The sequence below is a fragment of the Dendrobium catenatum genome, unplaced genomic scaffold (assembly GCF_001605985.2).
Source record: "Dendrobium catenatum unplaced genomic scaffold, ASM160598v2 fragScaff_scaffold_903, whole genome shotgun sequence".
Lineage (NCBI taxonomy): Eukaryota > Viridiplantae > Streptophyta > Magnoliopsida > Asparagales > Orchidaceae > Dendrobium > Dendrobium catenatum.
In genome coordinates this window covers 166,834-180,790 of record NW_021319365.1, presented here as the reverse complement: position 1 = coordinate 180,790, position 13,957 = coordinate 166,834, and the positions used below count along the sequence as shown (strand labels likewise).

At 36.9% G+C, this 13,957-nt stretch overlaps 1 protein-coding gene across 4 annotated transcripts in view; it reads right to left on the bottom strand.

Moving 5' to 3' along the window:
* Positions 1–7,303: 7,303 nt before the first annotated feature.
* Positions 7,304–13,957, bottom strand: part of LOC110102247 (proteinaceous RNase P 1, chloroplastic/mitochondrial) — a 38,453-nt gene continuing 31,799 nt past the window's right edge. The window contains exons 2-4 of one of the 4 annotated variants that reach the window (XM_028697223.1): positions 12,623–12,712; positions 12,303–12,484; positions 7,304–7,323 (exon numbers count right to left, since the gene is read on the bottom strand). In XM_028697223.1, the coding sequence (XP_028553056.1) occupies position 7,323; positions 12,303–12,484; positions 12,623–12,712 (273 nt within the window). In that variant the 3' untranslated portion in view covers positions 7,304–7,322. Of the gene's footprint in view, positions 7,324–7,381; positions 7,416–12,302; positions 12,485–12,622; positions 12,713–13,957 lie in introns of those variants that run through there. The other 3 variants (XR_003701605.1, XM_020830499.2, XR_003701606.1) reach the window with 3 other exon arrangements.

Genomic DNA, 13,957 nt, shown 5'->3' with positions numbered 1-13,957 from the left:
AACGACTACCAAATATTCGTAGGCTCCCAAATCTTGTAAGCCACAAAGAATGACTCCAAATTCTACCAACTTCAGTCAAAATCAGCATTGTGGAGCACAATTTCTCATAGCTCAAGCTTGAAGCCTGAATGGGTGTAAGAGGACGGAATCCACAAGCCCAAAATTGGCCAGATCGCTGGCAGCTCCGTCTACTCACAAGCCCATAAGAAAGGCCGTAGTAGAGGAACCCCATCTCAGCAACCAGGGACCAAAAGAGCTATCAAATTCTTAGCTCTCTCAATCTGACGAACTCAAGTGTATTCAGATTAATTCTTCTTCAAGTGGTAAGGGATCAAGATTACTACCACGTTCAGCTACTTATCAATGAATCCAAAAACCTGCAAATCCTTCAACAAATTTCGTAAAGCGCAAGCGGGATCGAAGGAATTTTTCTTTCAACAAGTCCGCCAAAGCTGAAAAGCAAAGGGATCCGAAGAAAACTATCCCAAAGTTCACAAAAGCCCAAGGCGCTGACTGGAAAGATTTCGTCTTCAACAGTCCGCTTATGCACAAGCTCTGGACCCGAATGACTTTTCGCCATCGACCTAAACAAACCTAAGGTTTCTAGGTCATCGGCATCTACTCTTTCAACAAGCCCGCCAAAGCTAGAAGCATAGTGTCAAGGGTACCAAAAATCACCTGACAAGTCAACCAAAGAAAACAGATAAACTTTCCACAATGTCCAAGCACAGGACAAACATATCAACATCTCAACCATCTATTGATACATCAAAGAATCTATGAGGAAGAAATCGTTAGTTGTGACCATATCCAACAAAATTTTGGAGATCCAACTAGAAGAAAACTAAATGTGCATCCAAATAAGTTTTTGCGAATCCACTAAATGAAACCCTTAGTTTGTGACATCTATAACAAATATCTAAAGATCCACAAAGTCAAACAGCTTACAACAAACGTAATTTCACTCTAGACGCGAACCACATTTTGTTGAGGGAGGCATTGTTACCTCTGGTAAACCACACAAAAGAGGAATGAAATCATGAATCCCGCATACAAAACCTCGTATTGGTCGAGACGCCAAAATCTCCGGGCGAATACGGCAAGAAAACTCGCAAGAATCCTGTTTACCTCGTATACACGACTCAGTTCGAGTTCTCGAGAATCCTGCCCGAAATCCTGCCGAATCACTGTGCAGTCGGGCACCGTCCCGGAAAATCCTGCGATCCGTAGCTTCGCTCGCGTCGTAAATACCCTTTGGCTCACACAAAGCTTCGGCTGCTCTCCCCACGACTCTCTCCCACCCTCTCTGCTCCCGAACTCCTCTCACGACGAACTCCACCAGGGTCGAAACCTCGCCCTCCTTATCTCTTTTTCTCTGCGAACCACCCGTTACTCCCTTCCCGAGCCCGTCTCCTCCTTCTCCGACTGAAAGCCGCCTGCCCGGGTTCCCTGTGCCGTATTACTACCAATCTCAGATCTCTCCTCCTTCGTTGAACGGAGAAATTAAACCGAGAGAGAGAGAGAGAGAGAGAAGGGAAAGAGAGAGAACACTCTCCACCGAGCCTCCAAGCTCTGTCGTCCCGCACCCCTTTTCCGATCCCACACGGCTGCTGGGTTTCGCTCCTCGACGACACATTCCCTTTTTGTGGGATCGAACAGTTCCGACATTTTGATCTAAAGCAAGAACAGTAGCTCGCCTACTGTGTAGGGCTGGCTTTCTCCCTTACCCGTTGCTTCTTCGGCTTGACCCGTGAAACCGAAAGGGGGAGAGGAGATGTTATATTTTTATATATATTTTTATATTAGTAATTATTATTTAATATAATTAAGTATAATTAAATTAGATTAATATATAATTTTAAATTATGTTAATTATAATTAATTATGATTAATAATAATTAATTATAATGATTAAATTAATTATAATTAATTGTTATTTTAGTTATACATTAATTAATATGATTCTTAATTATAGTATAATTAATTAAATTAAATTATAATTAATTACTTTAATTTTTAATAATCAGTAATTAAATTGATAATAATTAAGTTAATTTTTAAATTAACTTTTTTTAAATAGATTAATTAAATATATAATTAATTTAAATTAATTATAAAAAATAATGCTTTTTCCCCCGATCCGCGCCGACGACCGCCCAACGTTATAACTTCCTAAACCCTAAAAACTCCTGAGAACCCGATTCAACGCATTTCGTCGAGACCCAAACGACCTACCTATGCACGCTTTTCTTAGCGTTGATGGGAGGATGCGTCACGACGGCTTGCGTACGAAGGAGGTAATCACCTAAAATTCCTTTCTTCGAAGTTCGTACGCCTTGGAAACCCCGCCTTATTACACGCTTTTCTTAGCGTGGTGGAAGGGGATCCCCGGTGCGATGCGCACGAGAAAGCGGGTGATACCCATTAAGTATCCCGCTTGGTGGGAAAAAACAGTCATTTTCTTGCAAAATATTTTTAAAAATAAAAAAAAATACTGGTTTTTACAAAAAGGTACCCATGGCACGCTTTCTTTAGCGTGGTGGGGGGGGATCGAAAAATTACACACCGCGGCTGTCCTCGAAAGAGGGCATCTACCGCACGCTTTTCTTAGCGTAGGTGGGAAAGGCCTATGTTTTTCAAGTTTTCCCCTAAGAAGGGGAGGACGCCGCGGAGACTGCCGAAATTTGGACTAAAAATCCAAGGACTCTTGAACAATATTGAATCTTATTTGGACACTTCAAGTTGGACCTAAAATTTGGATTCAATTGAACTCAAAATTTGAAATTCAAAGAACAAACTTGGCAACAATTTGAACTTGCACATTGACTTCTCATTGGGAACTCAACTGACGAGGTAATCTCGAACAATGGGGACGTCGAACAAATGAAGAAGCATCTTGAGCTTGAACTATATTTTTACTCAAACTTGTTGCCTAGATCCTTGGAATCAAGATGATGAATTTATTGACTTTGAATCTGAATCGATGTGAACTACAAAGGCTTAATCAAATATGAACCTAAAATTTGAATCAAAATGAGCGAAGACCTGTATGTTTGCATAAGCTTGAATCAAGCAATAGTGACAAGAATAAAATTGGATTAACTGCAAACATTTGGGACTTAGGACTTGCAAGTGACACATTATAACTACAAATGGAACTTGAGCTTAAATAGAACTTACTGAATTTATTTTGACCAATTTGACATCAAAGAGCAAGATTTGGCACTCAAAATTTGAACTTGTTCCATACACTCAGTAGATATTGACTTAAGCTTGTACAAATGTTGCAAAGGGATAAGCTATGTGATAAAAGGACTTGGGATCAAGTTTAAAACTTTCACTCAAGATTGCGTATAATCATCTCCAAGATCACAAGTATCAATATTATTAAAATTAATGATATAAAGCTCTCAGGATTAAACTTTCTATATGATCAAATGGGTAAGATGTATTGTGACCTATTCAATACATGTTGCAAACAAGTGTGTTGACAAGAAAGTTCCACCACAACATAACTGCCTACAAGCCAATTGAACAATCATTAAATGATGTGTGATCTAGTCACAAATGGAAGCACAAGAACATTCCATTTAGTTTCATATGCAAGGTGGACTTACAGTAACAAGGGATGATTGAATACTCAAGTATTTGAATGATCATATTTCAAGCAAATGATAAGTGAAATAATGTAATGACAGCCTGCAATCAACCACCGTATGAGGCTCATATGTCTATAGTCAAGTATATGAACAGAATGACGGTAGAACAACATGTCCTTCACACCATCAAAAGTAATCTCCAATGTATTGTGGCGGAAGACATAGATATCTCAATGATTAACAATTGCCAACATCAGTTCGAACACATCGGCCCTCTATAGAAAAGAAAAAGATACGTAATGGAGTAAATATGTTAGGGGCATGTAAAATACACCTTATACAATTACCACATATGTTTACAAGCAGAAGCATATACGATACGGATAGTGCAAAGTATATACAAGTCGTTATAGAAGAACTATGTACACCCATATATCATCACAGGGCAATACAGAAGAGAACGTAGTAGATAGGGCTCTTACAAATGCTGTAGAAGACCGTGCAGTACGCTCAATATGTTGTCCACATGCAAAATTACAAATGACTACACATCAAATGCAAGGCAGAAATTAGTTAGTGCACTATGACCCGCCTACAAAAAATCAACAATAGTGTACGACAGTCTACTGTACGAAGCAGCGAACAATTCTATCCAGAAGCTGCTACGCCGCCGCCACCAGATCTGCAACATTCGTACAAGCAGACAGAAGCGTTCTACAATTATTCCAAGAATACCCCCGCACGTGCACAATAGTTTATTAACACATAGGCACACTAAAAAGGGTAAATGTAATCAAATACCCGCATGGGCCCCGGCGCGAGCGTGTTATTGGTACACACGCTGACACGTCTAGGGATGCTGCGCGGACTGTTGACAAGTGAATTCAGGTATCGAAACCGATCCTTCTATACGGGTCAATAGAAGTCGACAGGGTTCGAAACCAACAAACAAATATACGGTTGTTGGAGACCGTCATATTTGTCTTAATACATTCATATTAGGCCTTCAAGGCCCTACAACAATATGGATCACTAATAAAGGCTCAAAGCCTACAAAACCCGATCCCCTCTGTCGACAGCCCGATAGAGTTGACAAGGTTCAATCCATAAAGAGAAATGACCCCACAACACCCCGATGATGGCCGCATTGATTGATTATCTCAACCGGAGGGGTTCACAAGTATTTCTCAAAATTCCACTCAAATACCCAAAACTCCACAAAATCCAAAAATTCAAAGCTCCACCCAAAATCCAAAAATTTCAAAATATTTTAAATTTGAATTCTAACTATCAAACACTTAAGCAAACTCATCACCCTCCCGCAACAGTTTGCCGGGGCGGACAAATTTAAGTTTACTTCAGCTCACAAAGAGCCAAATGCCTAGTCGAAAAATATCACTAGGATCCATTCTCAAACCAATCTCTTGCCAGTAAGGACGTGGTCGTGTCCTCTAACCGGCAGTTTCGCCCGTCAAATGGAACTGCAGGTAACGGTTATGACCTGGGGCCCTCTTGAACCGAGTGGTTTTGCCGCCAAATGGTAACCACAGATCAGCGGTTATGGCCAGAGCTAATACGCTCCTTAATGGCATGTTAATCCTTGAGATATATAACAAGGTGATATTGATCGATAGTGTGCACAAAGCCCTCTGGTTTAGCTAAGGGGATTCAAATTTGTCCCCTTGGACAAACATTCAACCCTTGTCTACAAGGTCCCCTTGGACGAAGCAACCCATGGCTGCCGACAAGGATCCTTCTGTCAGGTTGGGACGACTACCTCCTCTGACTAAGTAGATCAGGGACCATGATAGCCTGGGATGACGGAACCATGGGATCTTGATCGGGCCCATCATCCATTCCCCCAACATCCGCTTTAAGTGCTAGATGGTAAAATTTCTATTTTAAATATTAAATCTTTCCAAATATCCAAACTTCCCAAATACCCAAATCCAAACCTAATTTCCAATTTCTATCAATACCTAAATCCATTGCTGCTACTATATGCCAGATAACACGTATCTACTACGTATATGATCGACGACTAGCCTTAATCGAAAGTTCTCTCTCGTGATCGGGAGAGGTAATTAACTATAGGGGCTTGCGCCTATAGGAAACCAGAACTCAGATCATAAAGTCCTCACAAAATGAGGGCGAAATCTCTGGGTAGTGTCTTATCTACAAATCCATCTGCCTTCCAAAATTTACCTCGGAACTTATTCAGTTAAAACTCCCTCGCTCCAGCATAAATAGAAAAAGCGCGGCGGGGAGGCCGGGGCCGAATTTTTTGAGCCCACATGCTACTTTTAATATTTTTGATTTAAGCCGTTTTGATGCAGATATCAATTTGGGGGCAAATCCTTCACAAGAGGAAGGGAATGATACATATCAAGCTAATAGTTAAGGAAGTCATATTCAAATTACCATTGAAGATCCTATACATGCGCAAAGTCATGAAGGTGGAGAAGAAGTTAGTGAGGTGCATATCCAATTTTGGGCCCACTAGACCTAAAGAGGCTTGTTAATAAGAGCCTAATTGGATCATTAAGTATTAATATCCTCCCAGAGATTAACTAGTGTTTTAATAGAATTATTTTAGCTCTGCATGCATTATTTCTGCATTTTGAGAGTTTGGAGGGGTTTTATGTAAATTGTAACAAACTTGCCTATTTAAAAGCCATGGGAATGAGACATGGTACATAATTTGGTTGATTAATAATAGTTTCTTAATTGTTGCTGCCCTTTTGGGACCCCTATTGGAGTTTCCAAGAACCCGGGTATCCTTGCTTCAAACCGGATTACTGTTTTTTTCGTAACACCCAGTAAGATTATATCAACAAATAGTTTCAGTAACCCGCATAGAGAGTAGGACTGCAATAAACTAGAAACAGACTGGAAAATAAGGAGTTAACAGGAGAACCATAGCTGTATTCTCGTGAAATACCAAGGAAATAAACTGACAAAACATTGATTCCAGAAAACTATTGAAGTGATTTATTGATCTCAAACTAGCAAGTCATAAATTTTACAGGGGTACTTTTCAAGGAACTTGTTCCTCAATATATATATAATTTAATCTATAACCCAATAAAACCAAATGTCTAACAAATTATAGTTCTCAAGAAAGACAAAAGAAAAAGAAAACTATTAGCACACAAAAGCTGCATTTTTTTACGTCTATCAAGAGTTAGGAATGAACATTACATTTCAAATACAGTAAGAGGACATAAGAACAGAAAGGAGGTAAACAGAAAAATTTAAAGGAGCTAGTGATTGACTGAATTAGGGAGACAGGATATTTATTGGATGTGACTTACATGGGCATTTAAGTTCTAGTAGAATGGGCTATTAGAGGATTCGGAGTAGGCATGGAATCGGAAATAGAAATATTATAAGAGAAGTTATACTTAATTTCACAATAGCCTATAATTTTGTAATAGCAAATGTAGTTGTAACATTAAAAAAGAACACTAAACGATTGTTTGGCTTGATAAAAGTAAGTGTAAAATATTTTACATATTGGGATTTTATGGATTTTGGTATTTAGTATGGTGAAAAAATAATGCAGAGAAAAATTTAAGTGAATTTCAAATTTACATTGCAGTTCATTTTTTCTATTCAAAACTCACCTGATTTTGGCAAAATTCTAAATACACTGCAAGCTGCTCTCCAATGAACTCTAGTCGTTGTCTGCCGCAATCGTAGGCTGGACCACCAACACAATGCTCTAGATAGTCGGTCGCGACAAATATCGATACGGCCCACCACCACCGACCACAAACCACCACAATCATTGTACTTCATAATGTATTCATTTTACTTTGAACAAAAAAAAAATAATTATTGCATTTATTTTGCAATCATCTAAATAATTCCAAACATTTCAAATACATAACATATAATTTACATTGTATTTTATTTTACACTGCATTCTCTTTTTTTCTCCTTTCTTCTATCTTCACATGATATTAGACTAGAGGTTTTCTTCACTCTCCCTTCCGCCTGTGTCAAATACCAAATCTAAATCCACCATGACTACCCCAACAAAAGCCAGTGGATATTCAAGTCTAACAATACTCTAAAAAGGAATGATATTTGGCTGTTAGTTAGCAAGCCTAAATTAATAAATGGCATAGGTTGCAAGCGGATATTTATGATTAAATGCAAGGCTAGTGGTAGAGAGGAGAGGTATAAGGCTAGCCCTATTGAAAACAATTTTACGCATTTCCGAAACTAACTGCCAGAATACCTTTGTTCCAGTTGCCAGTATAAATCTTATTCAAATTCATGTATCGATAGACATAAATTATGATTGACCCCCTACATCAACTACATGTAAAATATGTATTTCTAAATTGAGATTTAAAGGGGTAGTCTATAGAAGCCTGCCTCATGTGTTTGAGAAGAAGCTCAATGAAAATAAAGTTTGCAAGTTAATTTATCATTTTATGAACACAAGAAATCTCCTAGGGCTTTGTTTGAGCAATTTTTGAAGGTGAAAAAACATCATGGATACAATCAAAATCAAGCTGAACAAGGATGTACTATAAAATTTAAAATAAAAGACTAGGAACATGAAAACACTTCCTAAGAATGGAGTCTGCTAGATCCTAAAAGGCATCTTTGTCACCCAACACAAATGCAATCGTGCCCTACTTGATGAAATTGGACTGCTAAGATGTAAAGCTCCTGAAACACCAACTAAATCAAACATAAAATTAAAATATGCCGATGTTAAAGATTTGGGAAACGTAGATCAATATCAAAGACTTGTTAGAAGGATTATTTTCTTATGTCATACTCATCCTTACATTGCATTTGTTATAAGTAGAGTTAGTCATTTTTTGAATTCATGCGGATCTGAACATATTAAAACAGCTTATAAAATCTTACGGAATTTAGAAGGAACCTGATGGACCAATTGATTTGATTGGGAGGGAATTAAGTAATTTTCTAATCAAGAGGAAACTGTTTCGAAAGGTTCTTAATCAAAGAGAATTAATTAGGAGATGTTTCCTAATTAAAGAGGACATATTTGGTGGGAGGGGGGAAATAATTAAGTAAATATGACAGATTTGGGAGGGAATTGGGGGAAGGTTGTTTGGGTATTTGTTGTTTATTATTTGTTTTAAGTAGGAGAATTTCCTAGGGTTAGGGGTAGGTCTTGTTTGCTGAAATTGTAGTGTTTTTAAGGTCCTTTGGGCTCTAGCGGCGTCTAGATATTTGGGAGAGCCAGATCTTCCTCTTCAATTGAAGATCCAACTCCAAGGAATTTCACAAGTTCTACATCCACTTCCTATCAAATTGGTATCAGAGCTGTTCGATCCGAGCACCCATTGCTGGAAAAAAAGTAGAAGTATCGGAAGGAGAGATCGGGCAATTGAAATCATATCGTGTAGAAAAGATTTCATATTTCAAAAAGTTATTTTCAGCCATCCATAAGAAGATCGATGAGAAGTTTGCCATCATGGAGGAGATGATGAGAAGGATGCTCGAGTTCCAAACCAAAACGGCACCGTCGGCGGCAAGAGGAGCCACAAACGACCAAGAGAGTGGAGGAAACCCTAATCCGATAAGGAGAGGGAAAGATCAAGAGGTGGAGATGTTGGGGGAAGAAGAAATGCAACATTTGGAGACACTTACAAGGAGAGGAAAAAGTAAAGGAGTGGGACTTCAAGTAGAGTTGCATAATTTGGATGGAGAGAAAAAGATGGAGAACATAGAAGCACCCACCAGACATGATTCTAACACCCCTACAACAGTATCGAGGGATATTCTAGCAAGTTCAAGGGTTGAATCCTTCACGGGAATGCTAGTATGTTATCATCTTGAAGGGGAAGGAGTCCCACGTACCAGTGTTCGTCTATATCATCATCCTCAAATCTAGAACAAAGAGATTGTGAGATTAATCAAGGAGATGCTCGAGGTAAGAGTCGTTCAACCCAGTGTTAATCCATTTTTCAGTTAATGCTATTAGTCAAATGCTTCAGTAGCCTTTTCATTCGTTCCACCTTGAGGACAAGGTGGCACCTTTGGAGTGGAGTATTGATGGACCAGTTGATTTGAGAGCGAATTAAAAAGTTTACTAATCAAGAGGGAATTGTTTCGAAAGGTTCGTAATCAAAGGGAATAAATTAGGAGATGCTTCCTAATTAAAAAGGATAGCTTTGGGGCCTGATTTGGAGAGGAAATAATTAAGTAAATATGGCAGATTTAGGAGGGAATTGGGTGAGGGTTGTTTGGGTACTTGTAGTTTATTGTTTGCTTTAAGTAGGAGATTTTCCTAGGGTTAGGGGTATGACTTGTTTGCTGAAATTGTAGTGTTTTTATGGTGCTTTGGGCTCTAGCGGCATCTAGAGATTTGGGAGAGCCGAATCTTCCTCTCTAATTGATTCCAACTACAAGGAATTTCACAAGTTCTGCATCCACTTCCTATCAGAACTCCTACTAAAGGATAGATATTTTAAAAAAATAAGGCACCATCAAGTAGAAGTCTATATAGATGCAAATTGGGCTGGAAGAATTACAAATCAAAAATCTACCTCTGGCTATTTAACATTTATTGGAGAAATTTTGACAATATAACAAAGTGTAGTAGCTAGAAGAAATACATGGGCTAAATTGTGATCAATGGCATATGAGATTTGTGAAGCTTTGTGGATCCGCAGGTTGATGGAAGAATCACCACCAACAAAAGTATAAGTGCTAATAAAGCAGCAATTGCTATTGTTTATAATCTCATCCTCATGATCAAACCAAATATATGGAAGTTGTTAAAATTTTATCAAAGAAAAAAATGAGAAATGACTAAATTAATATCTTATATTCCTACTACTAAACAAATTGCATATTTTCATTCAAAAGGATAACATAAGAGGCAATTCGAAATCTTAATAAACAAGCCAACTCTAGAGGGCATTTTAAGCAAGCTTGAGAGCGAGCATTGGAAAAGGGGTATTAATTTCAGGGATTAATTAATTTTCTGGGCCAGGTCAAGTTTGTAACATTCTAGTTGTTCCTCAGACTTCATTTGGAGTGCATTCATTTCATCAATCACCTCAAATCATTTCAGTTGTTGGGGGGCAAACAATGCCCTATTCTGAATAATTTTATTATTTGTATTATGTCCAAGTGGTTTTTCCCATAACCAGTGGTTGTCTGTGGAAGATGTTTGCCGTTTTTATTAGTTGGACGTTATAGTCCAACTACCAAAACTTTTTTTTGCCGAATAATTGTTTACTATTTGTTTTTTAGCAATTACTAGTTCTTGAATTTCAAAGTATATAAAGTATTTTAAATTTATTCCTTCCTGTAATGCAAAAGTTGTTAACTATAAGAATAGATGTAGAATACAATTGAAAATATGAAATCAAAGATAGTCATGGAATAGATACATTACAATATTACCTTAATTTTAGATAATTAATTTAGTTTCATGCATGAAAGATCTACTATAAAACAACCTTTTCAATGAGTAATGGAGAAGAATAAAGAGCATGAAAAATCTCAATAAAACTTTAATTGATCTTGAAAAGGCAAATGATTAAGTACAAAAAAATTAATTTGATGCCCATTAAAGAGGAAAGGTGTCAAAGGTACGTGAAAGTTATTGATGAAACATATGATAGAGAGCTAATTATTAGCGACAGCTAAGGAGCCAAGAAAGTGTTTCTAGTCATAGTTATGTTTAAAATAAGATTAAACATTGAGTCAATCTTTTTTGCATTAGTAATGAAGACGATTAGAAAGAATATTTCTGGTAAGGTACCTAAGATCTTTTTGAAAATGATGGTCAAATTAGTAAGACAACTACTAAAATAAATAAGACGTTAGAGCAATGAAGAAAATATTTAAGAGATATAGAACATAAAAATAGTAGAACAAATTCTCATTATATGGTATACAACTTGATGAATGAGATATTAATAATTATAAATTAATATATTATTAAAGGATAATTTGATACTATGTGTAAAATGTTTAAATATATTGCATTTATTATACCAAAGAATGGGAATAACTTATAAAATTAATTTTTGGAAATTAAAATGGAGAAAACCCTCAAAAGTATTATGTGATTAGACGGTGTCATGAAAACATTAATGCAAGTACTAAAAACAATGTTGTTACTAAGTTGAGCATAATATAAATGAGAATGTTAAGATAGATGTGTGTCAAAAAAAAAAAAAAAAAGATAAATTAATGAATGATTATAATAATGCAATAGTTAGAATGGCAACAACAAGGTAATTGAAAATAGACATTGATGAATTTGGCATGTATGAAATAAAAAAAAAAGAGTCATTAGACCAGCAGATGATAGTTAAGGAGAATTTGGAAAAAAAAGGGGTGGATGAGAAGTAACATGGATAGAAGTTGCTCTTAATGGGCTTAACACCTCAAGCAACACGTGACAAAGAGAAAGAAAAATAAGGATTCATATAGCCAATCCCAAATAACTAGGATAAGACTCATTATGATGATTCCGTTGAAGAATATCAAACTTTTGGGATTCTATTTTTCTTTAATCCATTTATGTTCAAGATTATAAAAATTTCTTTAATATTCATGCCCGCAAAAACAATGAAGAAGCTACAAGAAATGCTACGAGAACTTATTTGAAAAACTCCAACTAAAGCTCCATCCAAAGTAACATAGATTAACTCAAAAAAGCAAAACAGGAAAAAAAATGAATTAACTAGTTACCAGTCATCATTAGATCCAGGTGGAGTGGCATAGAGTGCACCAGCCCTCCTCCAGCTCTCCAACAACCTTTTATTGTTTGGATTATCAGCAGGTCCACCTCTTACCCGGCTGCAATGCAAAACAACAAGAGGCAACTTCTCTGAAGAACTCATTTGGCGGAGTCCATTAACAATATAATTTAGCTGCATGTATTACACATAAACATGAAGTAGAACTAAAATAAATAAATAAATAAAAACCATAAAGTAGAACCAGAATATCAAATTCTAGCAAGCCTGTCACTAAGGAAACTATACAGCACTTCATGTGAATACCATTACCTGAGAAAAACTGAATTTGTGTTGATTATTTAAGCCAACATTTGCACCATCTATGACTGCATCAAATGGGCCATATCGGTCAAGCCATGCCTGTAAATAGTGAGCACATAACTAAAACTTAGCCTCCTCAATTCAACATGGCATTTGCCTAAATTATAGAAATTAAAAGAACAAGAATTTCTCTTACTCATCTTCTAGTACTTTCCTTCTGCATTTATCTTTTCCGAATGTAAAATTTTTCTAGGTGACTAAGCCATGGAGTTGAGTGTAAGCTTAGATCACTGATATTATCAAACTGGTGAATGAGGGCTTTCCAAGGATTCCTAGAAGAGTGAGAAAATATTTGTTGGATTTTAATTTTGAGTGAAAGTAGGATTGAGAAGGCGTTGGTGGTCAGCTAACCAAGTTCCAACAACTAGCCAAGATTTAGAACCAATTTTTTTACCAACTATAAATTCCTCTCTAAAAGTCCAAATAACGTGAAATAAAAACTGAATTAAAAAAGGGAAAGGTATCAAGTTAAGATTTGGAGAATTTGCTGAATTTTGGTGGAGTTTTGATATTTTTTCATGAATTTTTCCAAAGTCTAGACTAGAAAATTTTCCTTTCTACCTACAGAATGAATTTAACATAAGGTCACTACACCAGTTCTAATGCAATCTAAAATTGGAGAGAGGGACCCAAATTTTTTATCACAAAAAGACTACCTTTCTAAGAAATAGAAAATGACATGAATTGGAAAAAAGACACTAAATATGACAATTGAACTAAAAAAAAACTTTCATATTATAATAAACTATTACAAACTTGGACACAAACAAACAACACAATAAAGACAATAACTTTCCTAAAACTGCTTGCCAAATATTGAGAAGAAAGATACAGATGGAATGGCACTTGCGGAGAGACGAAAGAGGTTAGAAGCCGAGAAGAAGGGTGGAAAGAACTCGCAAGTCCTCCCAAGAGATAGAAGAAGAAGAAGTGGACAAAGCTCACAAGCTTTTCAAAAAACCCTCAGGTTTCCATTCCAAAAATCACATTTTTCACTTTTTTTAAAACAACCCAATACATCTACTATTTATAGACATGATAGGGAAATACAAACAGTCCCAAAAACCCTTCATATTCTTAATTAATTAAGGGAAATGAAAAGTCATCAGCCAACTCCAGGAAACAAAGCACCAAAGCCACGGAAAAGGCCACCCAAAAGTCACGGAAAAACAGCCCAGGCGGAACCCGAACAGCCACCCGTAGAAATCAAGGAGCCAAAGCAGGGAAACCCAAGAGCTAGCCGCAGGAAACCAAGAGCCAACCATGGGAACCAAGGAGTCAAGG